Genomic DNA, 25,858 nt, shown 5'->3' with positions numbered 1-25,858 from the left:
CCAATAGCAGCTAGGTCCCCTAACTTTCAGTAGCTGTTGAAAGGATAAAGTTGTGGTATGTCAGTGGTTAGAAATACATTATTACTTTAGGATTAGTTTAACACAACGTCAGGGCTGACCCGGGACCATTGCTGTGAGTCACAGTGCGCAGCATAAAGGTCCTTTCACATCGGACGCAGCATGTGCTGCTAATGCTAACTGCTAACTAAAAGCAAAGGATCCAGAATTTGTTGCTGGCTGCTGGGCTCTGTGTGCAGCAGCTCTACCTGTACTAGATGCACCTGCTCCTTGTCTTTTCTATCTCTGACTTTATGTCCTCTACAAGAGTTTGTTTTTTTTGCTAGTTCTTCAAATGTTCAATAAAAACATCTATGCTAATTCATAACGAAGAAAGCTTTGTAATGAAGACTGTCATTTCCAAAACACTGCCCACCCTGCGGTCCGCAGCGCTGTTGAAAAGGCTGTGGAAGTCCCTGTATTAAACACGTAGACCTGTGACACAAAAATCACCAAACTCGGACGACCACAGACTGTTTTCCTTCGTGGTGATGAAGGAAAACGCTGGGTTGGCATGTAAAAGGGCATTTATTCCCTTCAAAGACCTGCAGTTCAAAAAAGCGCCCCTCCAACAGCCAAACCCATCTGTTCTCTGATTGGATTGTTTAATTTGTGATTGACATGACATTGACCAATCAGATGAAAGGAAGAAAAATAGGGTCAAAATTCGTACTTGTAACTTGCAGGGTTTTTTTGGGCTAAGTCCATACACAAATCTTTTTTACGCACACACAAATCTTTTTTACGCACACACAAATCTTTTTTACACATACAAATCTTTTTTACAAGTACAAAATATTTATGACCACATTTTGAGTCCATAGTTTCAGACTACCTTCAGTTCCTGTTAAATCAAACAGGAATATTCATTAAAAACAGATCAGGTAGAAAACCAGGCTTGTTGTACAACCGGTCTGACCTCTTACTCTCTTCCTATGAAGTATGAGGTCAGACTGGAAAGAACAGAAATAATATAGAAAAAAAATTATGACGAAACGCCCTTATTGAGCTCCGCTGTTACTTTCACACCTGGGCTTGTGGTGGCATGCAGACGTTCAATCACACAGCAGCTAGTCTGACTTAAGTTATTCTGAGGTGCACCAAGTTGTTCCAACATATACCACATGTATGCGTGCAGGTTTCCCTGCAATAACTCGGTCTGTGAAAATCTACAAAGCTCCGTTTTTCATTGTGTTACTTGTTAACCTAAACAATAAGCCAGGAAGAGGTAGGTGGTGGCGTCAGTGGATGCTGTGTGTGGTTAACACTTTTCTTTTTCTTTCTGTCTGTCAGATACTCATTAAAGTTTGAAGACCACAGACAAGAAGGAAACTCTCACTCAGGCTGATTAGTGCGCCACCTGCTGCACAAAGACTTTGTCTACATGGATGTCCAATAAAAGGCTTACATGTGCCTAAACTGCCTGTTATGTGAATAAGGATGGATGGAAGTGTCCAAATTGGCCACAGTGGTAGCTCATATTAGCTGCTTAAATTCACTCCACCCAAACGTTTCACTGATGTAACACCAGAGCTATTCACTGAGTAAATTACTGCACTATTCTATTTTTGTTACAAATAAAGAATATCCGGTATCAAGTTGTCTTGTAAGGATTTCATTTCAGCTCTTTGTTTAAAAACGCAAAACAGGTTCTTCAAAGTCCAAAGAATCCCCTGCAGCGACAGCACTCTTTAGTTTGATGCTCAAAGATGTCAAGTTTCATCTCATCATGCATCTGATACAGGCCATTCCTATAGGCTGTCCAAGTATGGTGACACTCTATATTTTACTTGACGCAAGCAAAATCCAGCATTAAAGCATGCAGAGGATTCTGATGCAGTGTTTGTATCCACAGTCTGATGCTATATGGATGCACAGAAGGTAGCAGCTGCATCAGTTCCCTGAGAGCTAGACACACACTGTAGTTTCTTCTGACTCAATGATACTAATGCACCGCTGATATAAATATAACCGAGCAAAATATTTTGAAATTCACATCTGCAAAAATTTTATATTGCATTTTTTTGTTCTTGAGCAGCAGGTCTCCAGGCTTTCTGAGGGCCTTTCTTTGGATAGTGGCGTTTGATACTGGTCACTTTCACTCTAGTCCTTTAACTGACCACTTCCAGAGAAATCTTTTGTTTGTTAAGCCACTTAGCATAAATCTATGAACCATTCAAGCATGAGAAAGGCACCAAACTCGAGATGATCCAGTGTTGTTTAGACCAGCGGTCCCCAACCTTTTTTGCGCCATGGACCGGTTTAATGTCAGACAACATTTTCACGGACCGGCCTTTAAGGTGTCGCAGATAAACACAACAAAATAAAATGATACAACCAAGACAAAAACGGTGGTATCTTGTAAATATAATAATAAATGCAAATTCACTGTAATTGTGTAACTTTATTAGTCCTTTATTTTATTAGTCCTCCTGAAATGCGCCAACAACACTGAGAGTAACATCCTCCTCTCTGCCCCTTAATGCTCTCTGGTCGCTATGGTAACGTGTAAATATTTCTTTCAAAATAAGACACATAGTCACAAAGCAAATATAAGGCACATGAAAATATATCGAAAAGTTATAACACACAGGAAAAGACCCAGGGAATCAAAGTTAACCATAAAAACAACTCAACTCTTACAATGTAGATGTAACACTGTAGCAAAGATACTATTTTAAATTGCATCTTTGTCATCATTTGTACATATTCTTCTTCTTCTTCTTCTTCTCGTTATTATTATATAGTTGAATATACCAAAATTGTTTCTTTCCTTTTTTTAGTTTGACTACCTTTCTGTGTGTTCTTATTCATACACCAGCTGTTAAATGCATAATGGATGGTATCAGGTCCTGGTGAGCACCTTTAGTTGACTCTGTGAGCGGCAAATAAAACAAAGAGATTGTTAGCTCAAGAAATATCACTTAGAAACGTCATGAAAAGATCGTAACTTTATTTAACTAAGACTTGCCAAGTCAAACTGGCAATCGAACAAAATGTAAACAGTATACAGCATGGTTAAAGAGAAGTTCATCAATCAGCGCACACAGGCTCAAATCAAAATGACACATCATGGTTTTAGCTGTGAACTCAAACAGTGCCACTAGTGTTGTTTAATCCCAACCCGAGCAGCAAGAAAGAGGAAGTGACATCACGCTGAAATGACAAAGACCAGGAGTTTGGAACTAAAGTAGCCATTCAAAGATCTACTGGAGCTGTAGCAATGGCAGCAACACTGACTCAGAATTAAAACAAGGTGTGTCAATCCCATCTTAGATCAAGCCATGCTCCTCACTAACAAGTATCGAGAGCAGAAGACAGAATTTAATGTAAACACTTCAACATCTGTGGTGTGGAAGTTTTCTTTTTGTGTGTCAGGCCTGTGTGCAGCGCTCAGGAGCAGTAACGTCACTAGGGATGGGTATCGTTTAGGTTTTATCCGATACCGGTGCCAAACCGGTACTTTTGAAACTGTGCCGGTGCTTAAAGAATGGAGAACACAAAATTGGTCCAAAAACCTCTCATGTTCAGCTGGTTTTTTGTAAAAAGATAACAATGTTAGCCTTTTCTGCAGCTATGGGGCATATATGGTATCACTCTTGGCTGGAAGCAGAGCTTAAACAATGGAAAAAACACAAACTTTGTCCAAAAACCTCTCATGTTCAGCTGTTTTCCACTTTTTCTTTGGTCATTTTAGCCTTTTTGGCCAGGGTGAAGGGAGCATCTGCCATCAAACAAGAAGACAGCTGCATGTAACTACGACGGTGTTTGCTAGTTCACCTTACATGCATTAATGTAATAACGTGGTTAGCCTACTCAACGTAAATTACACACGAACAACATTAAGCTACTCACGCAGAGAAGAACGGCTGCTGCTGCATCATCATCCTCATCATTTCTGCTACACTGGCAGGGCTAGGGGCCAGGACTCTCCTCTTCGGGTTTTTGGGGGATGTTGCTAACTCCGGGTCCGATAACAGGCACCACACCCACAGTAGATGTGCACGGTGTGAGGTCTCGCAGCAAGCTATCAAATACGGTGCATTTCTCGGCTTTAAAAAAAAACGCTATGCGTCGCCAGGTGTTTCATCGGATTTGAGGAGTTACCTCCTTTGACAGTATCACAGTATCAGCTTAAAGCACTTGTTGCAGGCTGCTGAGTTTGCATCTTTTGCTGTGAAGTACAGCCAGACTTTTGACCGCTTCGCCTTGGGCATTTTTAATCTGTAGCTCTGCTCTAAAAGAACGTACGTACCTGGCCCCGCCTACTATCCTCGGAAACGTAAAATGATTGGCTAGAATCTAAAGTGTATCACAGCTCAGGAAAAAAAAAGCACCGAAATAAAGCACCGAAATGTGCGCTGCTTTTCGGTCTGGTTACTACCGTTTATGTCAGAACCGGTGCCATCATGGCACCGGACACCGGTACCCATCCCTAAACGTCACCGGTATTTTCAAAGCATCATCTGAACTGTGACAATTGTAATCCAGTTTCAGTTCTTCGGTGATGCCTTCCTGTGTATCAGAAGATCTGCAGGAGGTGTAACACTAACCACACTGACTGGAAGCTAATCTATTATTCTTGTTTCCGCTGATTTACATCTGTGAGCACCGAATACATGAAAACACCGAGACTTTTGTCACACTCACAGAATAGCCATATAAAAGCAAACCATTATTTATTTAATGACTCCAAAACGTACATGCAGTACAGCTCACAAGACTGCTGCCCCTCGGCAGGCTTCCTAAAGGTGGAAACCTAACCACGAGTTCAGCTTGTTTGCTGATACACAAAAGGCCAGTGTAAGATTGCACTTTTGTCTTTACTTTGTATGTGTGCAAAATGCCAAAAAACAAAGTCTGAATATATGAACATGGCACAAAAGCTGAGCTCTTACGTCTTCTGAAACTCAAAGCACTCATCGTCGCTTAAACAGGAAGCCCGTCTTACACACTGATTGGGTCTGGTTTCTTTGTTTACATCAACAGATTACACAACAGGATTCTAGAAAGTCTAGTTCCAGGTATCCCACCGGTTTCCTGTTTGTGTGCCACGAGTTTGAAAACATAACTGAACTGACTAACTGTGATGTCCACAGAGTTGGTGTTACAGTTAACCAGGTGACAGCTGCTTGAATCGTATCTCATCATTTAGATATTCCAGAAGAACAAATGGGATTGACAGTGTCGTGAAGAAGTGTTCCTCCAACTTCCTGAGGTCGTATTCTTTTACATATTTGTCACACTTACATGTTTCAGATCAAACAAACGTTCATATTAGACAAAGATAACCGGAGCAAATATAAAATGTAGTTTTTAAATGATTATTTGATTATTTAAGGGAAATAAACGATACAAACCCACCTTTCTGTCCCTACTTATGGTTATTACCCCCAAAGACCAAATAACTGGTTGTGCAACAACTGCTGTCAATTATTTGTGTTAAGTGGCAAGGAGTGTCTCACATCACTCAATCGGATCAAGTCGGGATTACTTTTCCCACATAGGTTGGTTTGCACAGCTTTAACATGTGTAACAATCATTTAAAAACTGCATTTTACTCATTTCAAAGTCTAACTTTTGATGATCTGTAACAAATATGCAAAGAAAATAAGAAATTAGGAAAGTGCTAAACACCTCACAGAACCGTACTTTATGAAATAGGACTCATTATGTGGGAAAAACATAGCAAAGCATGTTTTCCTTCTGTAGACTTGCACAGATTTCAGGCACTCAGATATCAGAAGAGGATTCAGGCCAGCTGTCCTTCCTGACACAGAGCTGAAGTGTGTGTCAGCTCGTGAGTTAGGTTTAATATTAATGTGCAGCTCTGGATCTGGGCCCTATTTCAGGAAGCCGGTTTAGAAAACTCAGAGTGAAAAACGATACTCAGGGTTGAGTAACCCCGAACTGTCCAACTCGGAAAATTCGGTTTCAGAAAGGCTGATAACAAGTAGTTCAGTCAACGCGGAGTTGCTTTAACCCCAAGTTAAGCGCGCGCACGAGGATACATAAAGCCCTGATTAGTGGAGCACAGATTAAGCGAGTCACCATGGAGACGGAGGGAAAGAAGGCGCGGTCAATGTATTTTACAGCGCTTGAGGCCGAAATTCTGATGGCAGCATATGCCGATAACATGCAAATTCCGCGGAAAAAAAGTAACGCAGCCTCAGCTGCAAAAGAAAGGGAGCATGCATGGCAAAACAAAGCCGACAGAGTCAATGCGTGAGTGTTAATTTAAACATTGATCTAGGGATTTCCACCCATTTAACACGTTATTTTATTTTTTATTTTATACATTTTATTTTGTGATGTGATTTGAGCGCAGGTGCAACCCAACAGGCCCCAAACGTTCCTGGCAGCAAGTAAAAATGAAATATAAAAATATAGTCCAAACAGGTAAGGTGTAATTGTATTATGAGCCATAGTGCTTGGTCTGTTTGTCCCATGTCAATCAATTGCAGTTAGAGGCTACATTAATTTCCCCTCTGTAAGCACTTATTGAAATTATCTGAGCACATTACAAGTACATATTTGCTTACTCTGTATGCTCAAATGTGACCTGTTATAGCCAACAGAAAAAAAGCGGAGGCCCGAAAAACAGGTGGGGGTCCTCCACCACCACCACTCACAGAGGCTGAGCAGTTGGCTTCCACATTTGTGATAATGTTGGCAGCATCACATATGATCTTCACAGTGCAGAGAACACAAATTGGCATCCATTACTATAATGAAATAATTTGTTAGTTTGAAATGCTACAGGGAACTATGTACCTGTACATTAATGCTGTGGAAAGACTTCCTGTTCACATAGTCTCCTTCATTTACTGAAGGAGCAATGATTGGAATGTGAGTGCCATCTATACAGCCAATCACGCCTGGGAACCGTGAGAATAAATGTAAAATTTAAGTAGTAGTTCAAGTATCACCACATCATGAATTAAGTTTTGTTCATCCTGATACCTGCAATTTTGTGGCATCCCTCTTTGATAAATCTTGTGGGTCTATGACCGGGGAACACCACAGACGAGTACAGGAGACGTTTCAGTGCAACTGTAACATTCCTGACTGCCTGACAGACGGTAGCCTTGGAAACGTGCTCAGCGTCACCAATATTATACAGAAAGCTCCCGTTTGCAAAAAACCGAAGTGCAATACAAATAATATGTACAGAACTGAGAGAATGTCCGCGATGTGTCACATGAGCAATATTAGGCCTGAGGATGTTATTCAAATAAATTATAGATTGTGCTGAAAAACGGTAACGTTCACACAGAAAATCATCAGGAAATGATAAAATGTCCGAACGCGCTCTAATCACTCTCTCCCGGCGGAGAGCTCTGCGGAGAATTTGGGCTTCAACATCTACTGGCTCTTCAAGGAAGGGACACGCCATGTCTGACACTTCCTACAGTCAGGTTTCCGACAAAGAGGCGGAGAAAGTCAGGGTTAGTTGAAGTAAACCTGCTAGGGGGCAGGTTAGCTTCACGGAGTGTGTCGTCATAGTAACTCACTCAGAATTAATCTAAACTCGCTTTGTGAAACCGAAAACCCAGAGTTTTCGTTAACTCAGGGTATACTTACTCAGAGTTTGCACTAAACCGGCTTCCTGAAATAGGGCCCAGGTCTCCCTTTCTTCTTTTTCTTCTGGACATTCTCTTTTAATGAATGCAACACTGGCCACTGCAGCCACATTACGAAAACAACAAATTCCCTTATTTGCACATGTTAGAGACAGAAACGGGTTTCAGGTTTCAGCAGTATTAAAGGGTCCGTGAGTCCAGTCCTCTGGTACGGTCTGGGCTCTGTTAGGGACGGTGGAGGGGTGGATTTAGGTCAGGCCTCTCTGAAGGTCTCCTTACTTTCGTTTGCTCTTGGTGTCAGTGGTCTGAAAGACACTGGAAGCCGACATGAGGTTCTCAATGTACTGACCCAGGACCTGGTTCTCCGACTTCAGCTTCAGGTTCTCTTCCTTTACAGCATCGACTCGGGCAGACAGGTCTGAACACGTCAACAAAAACATCAGTCAACCATACAGGAATGTGGAAACTACAAGGGTGGTAAACGTATTCATTACAGTTTAAAACATCATCATTATCCAAGAATCCATTAAAAAAACATTTATAGCTCATTCATAGTTCAGCAAACACTGTTATGTTAGGTGCACCTATTCTGTGTTTCCTTCATTTCTGTCACACCTCCTGATCTTTCCACTCTCCAAACACAAAATAAATGTGTGTGTCTGTTCACACAACACATCTCAGTGCTGCACGTGCAACAGGGAAATTAAATTTAACCATAATAAGAAGATTTGTATTGATTCAGAAAGTAAGGCAGTCGCTGAGGCCACCATCGACCACTGACTTGGCGTGGAACACCAAGGACTTTGTCCACACTGCAGAGACTGTAGGGTTGTGTTGAAGTCACCTTTCCCCACTGATGTTCAAACACTGTGCATCCAGAACTCTCAGAATGAGTTTCTACTATCAGCCAGACGGTGCAGAGTTCAACGAGCCAAACTAAGCTGGGCTAAACATCCTGCACTTCAGCTCAAATCCACTCTGAGTGATGCAGTGTTGCTGTGTGTTATCAATCTGTGAACATTCTGCTGGCACAGATACATTTATGAGTAACATTCACATAGAGAAATCAACATTCTGATGCTTCCCACTAAAAGCCCATCTACAGTGTGTAAAGTTAGGGGCAACTTTTAAAAATGTAAATGCACAATTTCATCTACAAATCCCAGCGTGACATGAAGCTGCAACACGAGTCTAAGCCACCCCACAAGAAACCTTACAGTTTATATTTAAAACATTCATTTTCCATTTTAGCAGGTAACAGCTGTGAGGCTGCACGTGCCTACCCTCTAAAGTGTGCTGAAGCTCCAACACCTGGTTGATGAGCCTGGTCTTCTCTTCCAGCTCAGCCTGGTTCTCCATGTCACCTGCAGCAGGCGAACGGAGCCGTCAGGCGCAGGAAAGAGTGAACATGCACACTGTGGAGGGGCGTGTGTGTGTTGTCTCACCATCCTCTGAGCTCATGGTGAAGTACTCGTCTTCCTTTTTGGAATGCAGGGCTGCGACTCTCGGGGACACTGCAGGAACATTTGACAGTTAAATATCTGTAAGTTAGCTTATCCACTGTTTGTAGCAAAAGCTACGCATGCTTGAAAACGACCGTACAGCTTTTTACACGTATGTTACACAACGTGATGAAATGCTGTTTACCAAAACTGCTCTGGGCAGCTGCCTCAGCTGTCACTTGGCAGTAAACGCTTACATTTTGTTGTCATGCGGTGCACACAATTCTTTTTAATCATCACTTCTGCCACACCTATAATAATAACAACACATTTTAACAAGAGTTTATTATTCTCAGCACACCAGTGCAGCGCCGTGACGAAGAGACAGTGCCTACAACAGCGTTAATAATGCTAACAGCTAACCCCTAAGACCGCTTGTTTGTCTGGTATCGGACCCTTCTAAAGGTCACGTGAACCACGGGTATTTTTAAAACTGATCAAAGAGACCAGCTGGCCAAAGTAAACCACACCGTGCTAACAGTGTGGTGCTAACTAGCTGCTGCTATGCTAATAACCGTTAGCCGGAGGCTATTTAAAATTAGCTGCCACACGCAGTTAGGTATAAGCCGTAAAATGAAAGGACCCATACCCAGCGACGTGAAAAACAAACGTTGCAGCGCTAAATATCGATAGGAAAATTAAAGACTAGCGTAATTCAACACAGCTTGAATGTTCTCGGCAGTGCTAGAATTCATTGGATATTATCAGGCACTTGCACCTCACAGCCGCCAGGGGGCGCCGTACACCCCGCTGGGACAAACAACAGAACGACATCATAGTTCATCTTTCCCCCCCCCTTTTTTCCACTGTTTGCAGTTATTTCATTGTACCACAGTTCTTGCCGGAAACAACACTTAAGGTGTTGCACACTTGAAGGTAAATCGCTTAAAGCCACTCCTTTTTTGAAGTTGGAAAATGCTGTTTTAGATAAGCTATGCAGGCCATGGTCACACAGTTAAATATAACAGATATTTATGCTATTATATGTCTTTGTTCCAAGATTATATTAATGAATAAAAACTAAGCTAAAAGTATAGAGAAAGAAAATAGTTAACTCGGAAAGTAAAACTGAAAAGTTAATCGTAAATACACACATAGTATAATAATAAGGAAACATACAGCACCGAATCAAACACTGAAACTAATTTAGAAACAACAACAACTGAACATGTAAACCTAGTCTAAACTATAAAGAACTGAAAATATAAACATTGGAAAATAATTTTATAAAAACTTCTACCAAATACAAATAACTTTATTTGTTGGTTTGCACAGTTTGATGACATTTTTCAAAGTTAGATAAGAAAGTATTTGTATAGTATTCCACGCAGTACTCCAATCGAACCCAGCAGAGACAGAATGCCGAGGACAACCAAATTCAGAATAAAGCCAGGTAACCTGCAAACCAGAAAGTACTCAGTCAGCGTGCTGTAATAGGTCAAACATCAGATACTGTAAAGTCAGCGCTGCCACCGTGTGCTTTTAAGTATTTGATATTTTAGTATCATGAAAGACCTTTTCTTGGGGGACGTGATATATCCACTGAAATACATCTGTCGAGCGACCATGTACACTAGCCCTCCTGCAGCTGCAATCACCTCACTGAAGAAGGTACCACAGGTCCACATCGACACCAGGAAGAGAGGGTAGAACTCCACACAGTTCTGACTGAGAACAAACACAGGTAATGTTAGGACATCCTTGGAGCTCCACCTTGTCCCTACTCTCACTGCAGATCAGCTCCCTCTGCCACACTGCTGCTCACTGATTGTCAGCTCTCTTCTTAACCTAGCTTCAGAAACTCCTTTGAATAACTTCATGGTATGGTACCAGTAAACTGTTTCTCCATTCCTCAGGCATTCTCTCCCATATCACTCTGTAATCAGACTACTACTTTAAAGTAGTCTGTTTAAACTAGTTTTACCCTTCAGTTCATTTGACTATAGCATTACAATCAGGTCTTCTTACTGTGCACGGAATGTCCTCTCAAATTCTGGAGGTCCAGTGACAACAGGAGGTACGATGTTGTAAGCCATCCTGGATCTTCCTACCCGCCGAGCCAGGTAGCCTGAGAGGAAACAGTGACAGAGGTTTCTTTACATTTTTCTTTGTACAATTCACAAGTATATTTCCTATTTTAGCCACCTAATTTTTTTTTTTTGCACAGTTTAATAAATTGTAGATTTTGTTTTCAAGGGATAAAATTGAACATTGGAACAAAATCCAAGCTATGAACTTCTCTCTGTAGACCACCATGATAAAACTGACCAAGCTCCATGAAGTGTCAGTTGAACAGCAGGCACTTCTCAGCTCCTCTGTCTCAAAGCAGATTCGTAGTTGTCCAAATGCTCTACAGAGTCTAGATTCTACCCAGAAGAATATTCTGAGCTTCATGGTGAGCCGTGGTGTTTGCATTATCATGTTTTTGACATTCTCCCCAGAATGATTCCACATTAGAAAATGCATTAACAACAGCCATGATCAAGAATTCCGGTTAACACTGGCCTGGTGATAGTTAAACCTGCACACAATTTTTTTGGGCAAAGAAACGCTTGAAGCCACATTAAAGGCCCACAAGAATCAAAGTCTGAAAATACTATAAGAATACTATACTATAAAACACGGCAACATATACTGCTCAACATATGTGCAAAAAGTGGAGATTGCTCAGTATAAATCAATAAACTAGTATAAAGGGGAGGACCTTCTACCGCTGTGCCATTGAGAGCATCCTCACTGGATGCATCACCACCTGGTACGGCAACAGCACCGCTTACAACCGCAAAGCTCTCCAGAGAGTCGTGCGGTGCTCTGAACGGCTAATTGGAGGTGAGCTTCCCTCCCTCCAGGACATCTACAGGAAGCGGTGCCTGAGGAAAGCGGGGAGGATCATCAAGGACTCCAGTCACCCCAGCCAGAAACTGTTCAGACTGCTTCCATCAGGAAGGAGGTTCTGCAGCATCCGGCCCTGAACCAGCAGACTGAGAGACAGCTTCTTCCACCAGGCCATCAGACTGCTGAACATGTCATAGACACCTCAGCTTCACTACTGGAACTTCAACATTATGCACTCCACACTGTATATTAATGCCACTTGTTTTGCACAATATCCAACTAACAACCTCTGTATATTTTATATATTTATTTTATTTTAACTCTATTTAATTTGTAAAATATGTGCACACACACATACACACACGTAGACATACATATTTAGTATACACATTCAGTAATATGCATACACTCTTATATTGTACACATATTTATTCATATAATTCTCAGATTTAGCCATTCTTATATTTGCTTACATTATTGTATTTTGCACACCTCTGTTGCTTGTGAAGCTCGCACACAAGAATTTCACTCACATGTGCTGTACCAGTGTACCTGCACATGTGATGTGACAATAAAAGTGATTTGATTTGATAAATGCACACATTTAAAATAATAAGGATGTTGTTTGCATTTAGAATGTATGTGCTTTTCTGTGTGGGAAACCATGTTCAAGCTGCTGACAAGAGGAAATCCGCATCCTAGATGTGATCTGATGATCACTAAATGAGTGGAGTGCTAAGTGTAAAACTTGCCTAGTCTTGCTGTTGCACAGTACACAGGAGTGGGAAACCACACCCACATTATTATTAAGTTGGGACAATACCTTGACATGCACAACATCCATTAAGCTGCTGTGTTTTACTTACCCATGTGCAGAACTGACAGCAGGGACACTGCAGCCAACAAAAGAGGGGAGTCCGCTTCCATCAGACTGTTAGGAAAAAACAGCCGTCCTCACAGTTTGCTCCTAAACACAAAGTCAGCTTTACATAACAAATAGGAGGTACTTCCTGGGGCAAAGGGACTTTAGCACATCCCACAAGTTCTGCAAGTAAGCAAGTCCCGTGACTCTTGTGCAGCTAAAGATCTGCCATGAGTGGGCAGGGCTCTCTATGAACTCTATCACTAACACTCCACAAGAAAAACCTGGCTAAAACTTTAATACCTGCTGTTAGTTTATCATCAGCATATCATACAGTCATATATGCACATGTATAAATGCATGCACAGAACTGAACAATTAAAGTGTGATGGTCCTTAATTACAGTGGCTCCAGCTTCATTTATCATGCCACTGTATACCACGCACTGTTATCAGTGTGAGTTTATTCTGCAGGCCTGGTACTGTAGGGGGGGCATTTCTTAGATTGCATGAGCATAGTCCAGGGGTCGGCAACCTGCGGCTCCGCGTGGTTTGAAAAAAAATTATAAGTATTTAACTGAAGTGTATTTTATTTGTGTTAGTTCTTTTTTAACTTCTAGTTGTAAATTGGAAGATTATTGTGGTCTTCAAATATCAAAATAAAATCATATGTTATTATTTTTCATCGCTCAAAATAAGCGTCACACTCGCATAAACCATATCAGCCGAAATGCCCTGCATTTATGGAGACTGTCAACCCCAGGCAGGCCAAGTATGGAGCTTCGGATCCACATACGTATGTGAGCAGCTGTTCTCCACCATGAACTACGGTAAAAACAAACAGCGCTCACGCCTCACAGATGGCAGCTTACAGTCCTGCGTAAAGACGAAGTGACTTCGTACAGCCCCGATTTGCAGACGCTGTGCGCCATGGCAGACCCAGCGATGTTTGCATGTACATGCTTTTTTTTTTTTCTTTATTGAACATTTTTACACATTGTTGCTGTAGCCACACAGCCAGCGGCAGTTTTCCAGTTCACAGCCCGACACATACCGACACATACCGACACAACAGCAGAGAGAGCACAGACTTTAAGCCGGGGGGGCTTGATTGCGGATGCCGCTCAGGTGCGTCCGCCTCCCCTGTAGCGTGCAGACCACGCCCCGCCACACACGTCAACCACTTAAAATAAATATTTATACAGATATTTTGCAAATATTTCTTTTTCATTTTTTTTAGCAGTTGAGTGAATTTTTCCAATTACTTTTAAAATTCAGCTCAACGCTACAGTTTTTGTTTGGTATATGAATAATTTAAGTTCAGCTTTTTAATTCATTTAAAAGAGACCTTCAACTGTCTTTCCTTTGTGTTATATTTTTTAAGAGTTCAAAATGTGTTCATTCCATAAATAAAATTTAATTTTCTCTGTAGCACTTCATTGATTTCATAAGCAACACAATACAGGTGTTTATACAAAGCATAACAATAACAGTGTTATCTTCATTTTAGATGACAAAAAGTATTTGCGGCTCCCAGTGTTTTCTTTTCTGTGGAAACTGGGTCCAAATGGTAGACAAAAGTCCGTCGAGACCAAGACCGGTCTCGAGACACCCAACTCTACCAAATGGCTCTTTGGGTGTTGCTGACCCCTGGCATAGTCTGTATAAACTGCAATTGTATGTGAATGCTACGACAAAATATAATGTATGTATTTAATGTTTGAGAAATGAATGATTACATCTGTATGGAAGCTTTCACCACATATTTTTTGTTTTGACATAGTGGTGATTGGTTGATTTTAGTGGATTTGTAGGTGAAAGAAAATTGATAATGAGAAGATGTTGGGTAGGTGTAAGTATGTAAGTAAGTACATGAGAGTAAGAGGATGACATAAAGGAATGTTAATGAATCAGGAAGTATAAGGAGGAAGTGAGGGCAGCTGTGGAAAGGTAGTGAGTCCTGATGATTTACATGTGGAGGTATAGAGATGTCTGAGAAACAGGGCAGTGGACTTTTAAACCAGATTATTTAACACAGTTTTGGAAAGGACGACTGAGGAACGAAGAAGAAGTGTTCTGGTACTGATCTTCAACAAGGATGCAGCTATAGGAAAATCAAGCTGATGAGCCATACAACGAAGTAGAAGCTAGAGAGGTGACGGTCAGCGAGCAGCAGTAAGGCTTCATGCAGAGAAACAGTGTTGAGAGAGTTCATGAAGACGTACAAAGAAGGCAGGTGTAACACTGAAGCTGCAAGGAGTAGATGTAGGGAATGAGGAATGGTTGAAATACCAGGAGTCAACCATGTAAAGAGGCATTTTATAGAGAGGTGATGGAGAGATTGTTACAGAAGGATAGGAGTAAGAGTGAATGGGTGGATTTACAAAATGGCAGTAGGACCTGTTATGATGTTTGGTTTGGAAGTGATGCCACTGACAAAAAGACAGGTGGCAGAGCTGAAGGGGCTTTTCCCCTGGGAGTGACCGGCACTGACAACATTAGAAATGACCACATCAGAGGGACAGCTCAGGTGGACTGCTTTGGAGATGAAGCTGAGCAAGTTTGCACATGCATGTTGACAATGAAGTCGCCCGGCACAAGGAAAAGAGGAAGACCACACAGGATGTTCATAGATGTAGTAATGGAGGACACGCTGGTGTGACAGAAAAGGTTAGGGTGAGATGGCCTTTTCTTCTTCTTAGTGCAGAAAGAAGAAGAAAATGTGACCTTATAGCTATAATGGTTATTTTGTAGAAAACCCCACTTTGAGCAGCGACGGCTAAGAAATGCCATTAAATGTTTACAGAAATTCTTTATGTAAATGTTGGCTCTACTGGGGGGGATCTAGTTGCACTGTCAGTTTATTTACTCTTGTGATTTTTTTATTAAAGTAAGCTCGTTGAGATTTCTTATTTTTAATAATAACCTGCTAGTTTTAAACACGCTATATTTCCGTGCAAATATAATGAAATGCCCACGAAACGTGTGGCATGTGAAAAAAGGTGTCCCCGGTTGTCATGTTACCGTCCCCAAACGACGCCACATGGGTGGCAGGAAAAGCAGTCGAAGCCGTGGTGCGGTCACAGCGGTCTCCTGCAGCATGGACAGCGACGATGAAAATGTAGAAGAGGTTGTAGAAGGTACGTAACCTCTGCCATCCGTGCCGTGTACGCGTGAACGACTGCATTTGCACCGTGGAGAAGGTATTCTCAGCACTTTGGCTGAGTGGTGTCGATTGTCTTTAAACAAATCTTCATGAGTGGATCTGTCGGCGGGCCTGCTCGGGAGCTCGCAGCGCCAGGCCCTCTGTTTGACAAGGAGATCCGCCGGTCGGGCGGTGTGTGGGGTATTAGTGCTCCGCTGCCAGCGTGGCTGCTGTGTTTAGTCAGCAGGGCAGGAAGTGCAGAATGACACCAAATGTTACTTTTTGTTGTAGTGCTGCACTCGTTGCTGCGCGTCTTTGTTGTTAAACTAGCACCACCGTTACACGCGGGTTCTTTCTCTCTCGTTCAGAGGCTGGACTGAGATTTCACTGTGTCGGACTAAAGTAGTGCTGTCGCGTTAGGAGACCCGGGCTGAAAGAAACCCCGCTGTGGTGCACACAGTGCTGAAAGCTACGGACCCGAAGCCCCCGTTAGCACAGAGCTAATCACAGTGCTGTTTCAAAGGAAACCGACTGGACACGCTTTAAGAAGTCAGAAGGTTTAAAAAGCCCCAACACCGCCGTAAAGGGTTTCTACCCACCCCGACTAAATAACTGCCCTCAGAGGTTGAAACGGTTTAACCCGTTTCCCTGACTCAGCACTGCTTTGCACGTTGGAAGTCTGGCCTACTGAATTCTGCAAATACAACGGTATCGTGTTGCGCTGCTGTTTGTTTGCCTCATTTATATTCTAGCTGTAACTTAGTTTCATTTGCTGTAATCTCAGTTATCTACTCACTGTGAGTAACAATTATGCTGTCAACCAAACTCTCACATAACACATATTAAGAAATGTTATTGTTACTTGAGTACACGATGATTGGTGGTTGGTTAAAAGTGTGTCGAGTTATTATTGTTGAATTTATTTATTTATTTCCAGGAGTGTAGCTCAGTCAGTGATGTGATTAGCACGTGCAAATGAAGCTTTTATTTCCACTCCAGGGACGTACTGATGCTTCTTTTTGCAATAAAATAGATTTTAGTTGGTGTTTTGTCACCAGCATTGCCGTTTCATTTCCTGACTGAAGTAAAATATTGTAACTGGTTCCGTCATTAACAACTAATGGGAACTGATTGAATTATTCTTCTGTTCGAGTTTTCTTTGAAAGGAACTTTAGTGCAATTAAACAAAGAGGAACAACAGTGTTTGGTGTTTAATTGCATTAGAGCCTGACTGATTTATCAGCAGGCTGATGATATTTGCTGTTTGCCGGATTATCGATGGCTGATAAGAACCTATAAATCCAATAAAAAGAAGAGATGGGAGAAGCACTCAACAACTTTGAGTGTTGATGTTGCAGTTTGTCCATCAGAGGGCACTCTTCAACTTCATTGCTTTTTAATTTGCATTGTCACGATCTTATCACAAAACCTGTGATATTAGAAACCTGGGTTACTAAATCACCAAATATGAGTATCAGTCTTTAAAGAAACAAAAAAACAAACCTTGTATCAGTTGGGGTTTAATTTCTATCGCCGTGTGTAATGACCAAGTGTTTCTGCTGAGCTATGTCAGCACCACTGAAGAAACCACCTGATGTAACCTACACTGAACTTCTGGAACATTGAAGGATACTTTGTTTATTGTGAGGATTTTGAAAATAATGACACATCTATGCTGACTTTAGGCATCATTTGGTTCATACTTTACAAATCACAACTGATGTTTTGGTTGGATGTAACGGTTAAAGCAAGAGGTTAACAAGTAAGTTGTTGGAGTAGACCGAGAGAGTAAAAAATAGAGATGTCACTGTTAGCAAAAGTGTCCAAAAACAAATTATTAGAGCTCTAGACTGACATGTCCTTTTAGCCAGGTGCCTCTGTAATCATCCACGGGTCTTGTTGCTGCTCCATGAGGGACGTGGCTAAAATGTAACAGTAGATACAGGAAGTGCTTTAGGTGTTTAAGAAAGGGGCTTGAGGACCTCAGCAGAAACCTTTACAGGCTTTATTTGTAGTACTCGTTTAAATCAGCTGAACATGCTTTGTTTAGTATTTTGTGGTAGATCCATGAAAACAAATGGATGGGCCTATCTGGGATCTATTTCTATAACCTGATTTCATTAAAAACACATCCTCATCACACTGAAACATTGTTTCTGCATGAACTTTCAGGTCCATTGGATGAAGATGGTCAGCCCCATGGTTTCTGCACTGTGACCTACTCGTCCAGTGATCGCTTTGAAGGACATTTCACCCATGGAGAGAAAAATGGCAAGGGCAAGTTCTTCTTCTTTGATGGAAGGTACTGTAAACATAACAAACTAAGGACTTAAATAATCTGTTAGGATCACTGATGGGGACGTAAATCTGACATTATTTGAATTAAAAACATTTACTATATCTGACCGCTGTCACTGCCAGATATGAAAGATGTATGTTCTGCATTTATCTGACAAACGCCTCATTATTGTGGATATATTGGAAATAATAAAAGAAAAGTAAGATTATGCATGTGACAGCAGAGGACATGGCTTTGAGCAGCGGTCAGTTTCCTCCAAGGAGAAGAGTGTAACACTGCAGGAGCAGTCAGACGCAGGTATTGTGATAGTGTGCTGTGCGATAAGTGAACATCTGTGTTACTGCAGCTGTGTAATGGCACCTTTCCAAAGCTACATATGTATTTGCCAATAGAAGGTTTTGAGACTTACTTATTAATATTGTGTTAATGCATGTGTGCTTTTCAGTAGAAAAACGGAGTAAAGTTCTTGAGCATTACAGTTACAAACATTACTGGATTACAGGCAGCGGCATCAGAAGTAAACAAGAAAACAACTACTCTCCTCCTCCAAGTCCAAACATGCAGTACAACACATGACTGAGCGGCTTGCCCCGTAGATGGAATAGATTATTAATGGGACCATTGCAGATATACCAACACAGTCTGATTGTGGGCTGTCAGAAAACCTGTGACCAAACCTGTCCAATGTAATTACAAAACCATCACAGATGTAATTTCCTTTTAAAACTACCCCTAAAATTGTCGTGCAGTATACATTGAGTTATTTTATGCCATACCACCACTACCTCTCTCAAAACAATACCACAGAAATTTGAAAAAGTTTTGTTTGTTCTTTTTTAATAAATGATATCATATGGCTGATATAATGATAATATTATGTTGTACTTTTTAGAATGTCAGCACTGGTTTTGTTTTTCAGGATTAAAGTTTGTCCTGAATAAGAAGGAACAGTTAGACAAACCTCAGAAAGAAATACTGGAGACATAAATAACCTTTGTCTGGCCCTATTCACCTTGAAGATTGAATTTAGACTTCAAATGTAAAAATCTTAATTGCAGTTGTCCTTCTTTTCCCTCTCACAGCACTTTAGAGGGGTTCTATGTAGATGATGCTCTGCAGGGCCAAGGAGTGTACACCTACGAAGATGGGGGCGTCCTCAACGGGACATATGTGGACGGAGAGCTTAATGGGCCTGCTCAGGAGTTCGATGGCGAGGGTCACCTGGTGTTCAAGGGCCAGTACAAAGACAACAACCGCTGTGGGGAATGCTGGGTCTACTACCCTGTGAGTCAGCTTACTGTCTAACTTCTGCTTATACAGAACATAGCAGAAGTATTTCTAACCATGTGTATTGTGCATGTTGGCGTGTACTGTGGTGCGTCTAGGACAGAGGCTGTGTGTTTGGGGAGGTAAACGAGGACGGGGAAATGACTGGTGACTCTGTAGCGTATATCTACCCTGACGGTCGAACGGCTCTATATGGAAGCTTTGTGGATGGGGAGCTCATTGAGGCCCAACTTGCTGCTGTCATCTCCAACCAGACTGGGAGACCACGCTTTGAAATCAGCCCCAATAGTAAGGAGTGATGCCAACGTCCACTTAGGCTGAGTTGGTATTTGTTTGTCGAGACTTTTGTTCAGGAGTTGATGCATTTAATAAGAAATTGCCCTTTTCCTAAAATTGATTATGTTGGATTTTCAAGATGCGAAAGGCTAAAGCATTAATAGATGTAAATAAATAATAATACATTTATTATCAAGAAACTGTGTTATGGTATAATGCATGATGACATGGATTGTTTCAGTGCAATGTAATATACTGGAAACGTAATGATAGAAACCTCAATCATGTGCACGGGCAAGCTGTTAAATTGTTTAGCAGTTTAATAGCTTGCCAGCTTGACAAATGGACCAGACTAAAACATCCCATTTCATAATTTGTACTTCCTGTGTGAAAGTCTCTCCTTTGCATTTTGCTGCACTCTGCCTGGACAGCTTTACTTTCTGCTCCTACCAGGTTTAAGAAGATTAACATATAACCAAGTTCAAGGTCCATGGATGCTAATATGAAAGTTTTCGGTTGAGCCAAATTGTGAAACTGTGTTAAAACCTACAAGAGCTGATCTTACGTTCTTGAAAGCTTCCCCTTAAAGTTCTAAAGGATTTATTAAAACTGCTTTAAGTTATACACTAACTTCTTCACATCATCACTAAGTGCTGCTCCTCTCTCAGCTGGTCAGTGTCCAGAAACGTGAGACACAACAATTATTAATATTTAGGCTAGTTTCAAGAGCCGAAAGCCAGCAGGAGCCATGGATGCAACCGTTTATTTAAGGTGGCTAATGTGACTGAACAGTTCTGAGATATATGTAGAGGAATTACTGTCACTTTGGTATCATTCTAATTGAAGTTTTTTTTTTTTTTTTTTTACATTTCACTCATTAACCAATGCTGCCTTGCATGTGCTGTCCACCACCCATGCTCGTGTCATTTCCTCTGGCCCTGGTTAATATGGTTCCACTTGTATTTCATGGAGAAAGGCCTGTGGTTAAAGAATCCCACTAATCTGACAATCTTCTTTTACAGGTCCTGTGTACTCGTATGACAAATCCACATCCACCTGTATCGCCACCCATACTCTGCTTCCAGATCCATATGAGAGCCAAAGGTAGATACGTTTTATAGGAATCCTGACCAATCACATTGTTCCTCTTGAATTTGTGGTCAGTATTTCATTTTCTTACCCCTGCCTCTGTTTGTCAGAGTGTTTGTGGCAGACTCTACAATCAGAGGAGCAGGACAGGGACTTTTCGCCAAGACAGATGCTGAGGCCAACACTGTGATGGCTTTTTACAATGGAGTACGCATCACCCACTCTGAGGTATGAAACACAGACCACAAACAACGCACCAAGGTCATTAAGAGTCATCATGTAGCAATTTCAAATATCCAGTGGCCTCGAGGTTTCCATTGATGAAGAATGGACCCACTATCGTTGTGCCCCATATACCACACCAAACCATCACTTTTGTTGTTCCAACAGTCTTGGAGGGATCCATCCAATGTGGGTTAGTGTCAGACCAATAGCGGTGGTTTTGTTTGTTAACACCATTCACATAAAAGTTTGCCTCATCACTGAACAAAATCTTCTGTGTGAACTGAGGGTCCTGTTCCAGTTTTTGTTTTGCCCATTCTGCAAATTCTGTGTGCCAATCTGGGTCATCCTCGCTGAGATGCTGCAGTAGCTGGAGTTTGTAAGGGTGCCATTTGTGAGTAGCTAATATCCGCCCAAGGGATGTTCGACTAATGCCACTCTCCAGTGACATGTGGCGAGTGCTACGCTGTGGGCTCTTGCTGAATGAAGCTAGGACAGCCACTGATGTTTCTTCATTAGTGACAGTTTTCTTGCGTCCACATTTTGGCAAATCCAACACTGAACCAGTTTCACCAAACTTAGCAAGCAGTTTGCTGACTGTAGCATGGGAGGTGGGTGGTCTCGTAGGGTGTCTTGCACTGAAACCTGCTGCAATGACCCGGTTACTGCGTTCACCAGATATCAACACAATTTCGATCCGCTCCTCACGTGTTAACCTCTTCGACATGTCAATGGCTGTGAACAAAGAGAAACTTGTAAATAACTCATGAAAGAATAAAGTTACGTTGAAACCAAGCACACCATTGTTTTTCTTGTGACATTACCAATAAGTCTGATGTGTCACATGGTCCTCTTCCTATTGGAAAAACAAAAGTTGTATCCAAGATGGCCGACTTCTAAATGGCCACCATGGTCACCACCCATCTTGAGGAGTTTGCCCCCTCACATATACTAATGTGCCACAAACAGGACTTTAATATCACCAACCATTCCCATGTTGTTACGCTGTATCCATATGAATGGCCCACCCTGTAGGATTATCCCCATTAAATGCGCTTGTGTTTTCTTTGTGTTTTTATCCGTGACTCATCAGGTGGACAGCAGGGACTGGGCACTGAATGGAAACACAATTTCACTCGATGAGGATACCGTGATTGACGTCCCTCAGCCATTTGACCAGGCGGACAGATACTGCGCGTCTCTGGGTCATAAAGCAAACCACTCTTTCATCCCCAACTGCAAATATGACCCGTGAGTATAAGCTGACAGGTTGACCAGCAGAGTCTGACATTTAAAAAAAAGAAGCCTGATGTGATTACAAATTGAACAGAAATAACCTCACTCAGACCAGCTGAAGACTTTCTGTAGTCATGCACCACCAATGTTGTTACTGTTCCCGAAGACATCAAGCAATCTTTGATGAGTTATACAGAAGGGAATTATTCTTAATAGAACTGTTTTTCCTCAGCTAGATCAGTGGTTCTCAAACTTTTTCATCATTCCCCACACATTCACGCCCCATCGAAGCAAAACAGTGACAGAAAGCTGCAACTTTATTTAGATAACAAAGTCATTCACAATGAATCCTTCAGTAATTTTTGTTTTAAACAAACAACTTTCATTTAACTATTTGAGGCTTTTGTCACTAGACTGCTTCATTAGTCTGCAGCACTTCTTCAAAAAAGCAACAAGTTAAATAGAACGTGAACATTGCCAAACATGGAAAAATAAAGTTCAGTCTTAGTTTTATTAAAGAAAAGAAATCCAGAAACTTGTTCACAGAGATGAAAACATATAATTTAGTGAGAGTTTAATACTCTTCACTCTTAGTGGCTGCAGTGAGCCTGTTTCTGACTGCAGAGCTGTGGTGGGGCATGGTCTGCAGCTGCAGGGGAGACGGGCACACCTGATCAAGCCGATCACGCCAATCCCCAATCATGCCTCGCTGGCTTAAAACTGAATGAACTGGGTCCTGTTGTTGTTGATGTGTGTAGGCTGTAGCACAAAAGCTGCAGCCCAGTGTGTTAGTGGACAGCTGCAATAAGAAGTATACTGAAAATGTGAACACGTGGTCGGGTCTCTCGTGACCCAGTCCTGGTTTTCGGCACCACTGTAAACGATGCACGACAGACCCGACCACGTGTTCACGCTTTTCAGTGCACTTCTTATTGCGGCTGTCGACTTGGACACACGGCTGCAGCTTTCAGCGGATGTGCATATTATTAATCCTAATTAATTATAAATTTCTTTGTTCTGCCGTAAAAGTTAGTTCAGCGCGACTTTTCTGCCAGGTAACTTGTGCCCCAGCTGTCAGAACTGAGAACCACGGAGACAGTTTGAACAGTTCAGTGGTCATGCTGTCTTAATAACACAGAGTGTCATATAGTGGGGCTGGAGCCGTTTTCAGCTGTCGGTAGGTGAACAGTGAGCCATAGCCTGGACAGTGAACACCTGATTTGCATTTGGTTATTCCCCTTCCAGTAACAGCAAGTTAAAGATCAAGAGAGAAAAAAGTACATGTACCCCGCTTTAACCCCCTAACAGCAATGGTCCCATTAATGTTGTTATGGAAAATATCACATCAGCACCAGCAGTGGATTCTTTGGTTTTGGTTTTTTTGGGGGGCTAGTCAGTGTAAGGAGGCTAATGCTATATTCATATATACCTCTTGACACAGGTTGCAGTTATTCTGTGTAGTTGGCCACACTTGTACAAAGATGACAAACGATACAGCTGCTCAGGAAAGCCTGAGCTAAGAGCTCATTGAACTAGCGACATGTAGCGATTTGATTATTTTATTTTACTAAGCTTCAAATGACAAAAAGCTAACTTAGCATGTGAGCACTGTCAAGTTTTAAAGTTAAACCAGTAGTTGTTTTTATAAGCAAATATTAGCATTAGCAGCTTATATCTCATCTGTGTAGAGTAAACACTGAGTTCAGGGTCATCAATCAACCATCATTACTCTCATCATGCACACATTTATTTATTTACGTGTTCGTCTTTGTAAACCAGCAAGGTTTCTTTCCAGGAGCAGGTGCTTAGAGCATTGTTTGCCATCCCATTCAATAACATAACCGTTGTACCATTCATGTGGAAGCTCCATGTATTCTATCCTTGTGTTAGCCTGCCGCTCCATCTGAGAGTACAATGTAGAAGTCTCTAAAACACAAAGTTAGATGCTTTGAGAATAAATTCAGGCACCTGTTTACTTTAGTTAACTTTAGTTAACTATTTTAAACAACACTTTCAGTCACTGCCACTTAGGGCAGTGGGTGATTCTAATAGGACCATGTCCATGGTACATCCTGCCTCTGGCCCTGTCTCATATCGCCTTTCCTACACCAAAAATGTTCCAAAGATTTGCCCCGAGACCCAGTAATATACTAAGCATCTAACTTGTGGTACCATGACAGACGTCACTGTAGCATATCTCACAATGAAAGCACAAAGTAGTGTTTCTTGCCTGACTTTGTGCATGTGTGTTTATCCTGGGTTTGCACAGGTTTGTCCATCCTCGTTTTGGGCCAATCAAGTGCATCCGAACCTTGAGGGCTGTGCAAAAAGATGAGGAGCTAACGGTCGCCTACGGTTACGATCACCAGCCAACTGGAAAAAATGGCCCGGAGGCTCCTGATTGGTACAAGCGAGAGCTAGAGGCGTTTGAGCAGAGAGGAGGGGCTCCTACTGGACAGTGAGATTGCAGATGAATACCTCTGGACAATGAAAACGTTCCCCTCTACCTGTGCTACCACCTTACAAGACTGCTGGAGCATTGTGGCAATTGATATTAGAGAAATATTTGCAAAGTTACCAAGTTTAGTATTCAAATGGAATACTACTTGAGCAATTCAGGATGATTGGAGGCCTCTCTCAGGCCAAAGAAACACAAGAACTATGCAAGAAACCAAATGATATTAGAGGAGACACATCTGTGGCTGGAGGTGCCGCTCTGTCTGACATCCTCTTCATCACACACACCCTCATTCAAGTCAAGATTTCTGTGCAATGATGACTTCCTTCAGTTTCCACTGTCTGAATCCTCACTCACTGTATGTGTCTTCTAGCTGCTGTTTACCTAACAGAGCTCCCCTCCAAACACCACTATTTGGACCCCACAGTCTTTGTGTCATCTGTTGCAAACTGTTCAGCCCACACTTCATTTGCACTAATTTACGTATCCCAATCTATACATTTCATAAAGTGTAACTTGACAGATCTGTTTACTTGCCGTACAGGATAAACATTGCAGTGGCTAATTTATTTCTAAGATCTGAAGTGGTTAGGTACTGTACGCCCTGAGCTTTGTAAAGGGAGTTTCTAATCCAAGAACTTCGGGAGAAAATAATGGAATGTCTGCCATTACTCACCTGTGAGCTTGTTTCACTTTTCTAACCAAACTATCTGTGTGCATATGCTCTCGGAAATAAAAGTACAAGGTAAGGAAACCCAGTCTGCATGCATCATCATCTTAAGACACAAGAATGGAACGTTTTGAATTTTTTTGTTTTAATTTTTAATTGGTAGAATCTCCTGTAGCAGCAACGACCCCATAACATCGCTGCTGATTTATAAAACGATGAGGACAAACTATTGACGAGTTCTCATCCTCTCTTTACCCATGTGCTCATTATCCTGTGTCCTGATTTATCACATCAGCCAAAACAGCGCGATCATTAATATTTTAATGTTTACAAAAACA

At 41.7% G+C, this 25,858-nt stretch overlaps 4 protein-coding genes across 7 annotated transcripts in view; 2 read left to right on the top strand and 2 right to left on the bottom strand.

Moving 5' to 3' along the window:
- zgc:154054 (uncharacterized protein LOC777616 homolog) overlaps nt 1–1,655 on the top strand; it is a 34,964-nt gene extending 33,309 nt beyond the window's left edge. Inside the window, exon 15 of the mRNA XM_040010216.1 lies at nt 1,351–1,655. Within this exon, the coding sequence (XP_039866150.1) occupies nt 1,351–1,368 (18 nt within the window). The 3' untranslated portion in view covers nt 1,369–1,655. The remainder of the gene's footprint in view (nt 1–1,350) is intronic.
- Nucleotides 1,656–7,702: 6,047 nt separating this feature from the next.
- Nucleotides 7,703–10,255, bottom strand: LOC120720540 (short coiled-coil protein B-like). 3 transcript variants are annotated; one of them, XM_040010276.1, is made up of 4 exons: nt 9,732–10,255; nt 9,086–9,154; nt 8,924–9,004; nt 7,703–8,058 (listed from the first exon to the last, which is right to left on the bottom strand). In XM_040010276.1, the coding sequence occupies exons 2-4, from the start codon at nt 9,099–9,101 to the stop codon at nt 7,916–7,918; spliced, it is 240 nt and encodes a 79-aa protein (XP_039866210.1). In that variant the 5' UTR covers nt 9,102–9,154; nt 9,732–10,255; the 3' UTR covers nt 7,703–7,915. The 3 variants fall into 3 exon arrangements, with proteins under 3 accessions (XP_039866210.1, XP_039866211.1, XP_039866209.1); XM_040010277.1 differs by lacking the exon at nt 9,732–10,255 and adding an exon at nt 9,288–9,725; XM_040010275.1 differs by lacking the exon at nt 9,732–10,255 and adding an exon at nt 9,340–9,725.
- A 121-nt stretch (nt 10,256–10,376) lies between these two features.
- On the bottom strand, nt 10,377–13,049 carry mgst2 (microsomal glutathione S-transferase 2). Its single transcript, XM_040010274.1, has 4 exons — nt 12,844–13,049; nt 11,111–11,210; nt 10,658–10,810; nt 10,377–10,540 (listed from the first exon to the last, which is right to left on the bottom strand). The coding sequence occupies exons 1-4, from the start codon at nt 12,902–12,904 to the stop codon at nt 10,438–10,440; spliced, it is 417 nt and encodes a 138-aa protein (XP_039866208.1). The 5' UTR covers nt 12,905–13,049; the 3' UTR covers nt 10,377–10,437.
- Nucleotides 13,050–15,849: 2,800 nt separating this feature from the next.
- setd7 (SET domain containing 7, histone lysine methyltransferase) lies at nt 15,850–25,604 on the top strand. 2 transcript variants are annotated; one of them, XM_040010222.1, is made up of 8 exons: nt 15,850–15,978; nt 18,156–18,285; nt 19,365–19,566; nt 19,668–19,857; nt 20,868–20,949; nt 21,045–21,162; nt 22,250–22,407; nt 24,662–25,604. In XM_040010222.1, the coding sequence occupies exons 1-8, from the start codon at nt 15,882–15,884 to the stop codon at nt 24,852–24,854; spliced, it is 1,170 nt and encodes a 389-aa protein (XP_039866156.1). In that variant the 5' UTR covers nt 15,850–15,881; the 3' UTR covers nt 24,855–25,604. The 2 variants fall into 2 exon arrangements, with proteins under 2 accessions (XP_039866156.1, XP_039866157.1); XM_040010223.1 differs by lacking the exons at nt 20,868–20,949; nt 21,045–21,162; nt 22,250–22,407; nt 24,662–25,604 and having other exon boundaries at nt 19,646–19,839.
- The last annotated feature ends 254 nt before the right edge of the window (nt 25,605–25,858 follow it).

This window comes from Simochromis diagramma, unplaced genomic scaffold (assembly GCF_900408965.1).
Source record: "Simochromis diagramma unplaced genomic scaffold, fSimDia1.1 OVJJ01000585.1, whole genome shotgun sequence".
In the NCBI taxonomy this organism is placed as follows: Eukaryota; Metazoa; Chordata; class Actinopteri; order Cichliformes; family Cichlidae; genus Simochromis; species Simochromis diagramma.
The sequence above is the reverse complement of the archived record's forward strand: the minus strand, read 5'-3'. Positions and strand labels throughout refer to the sequence as shown.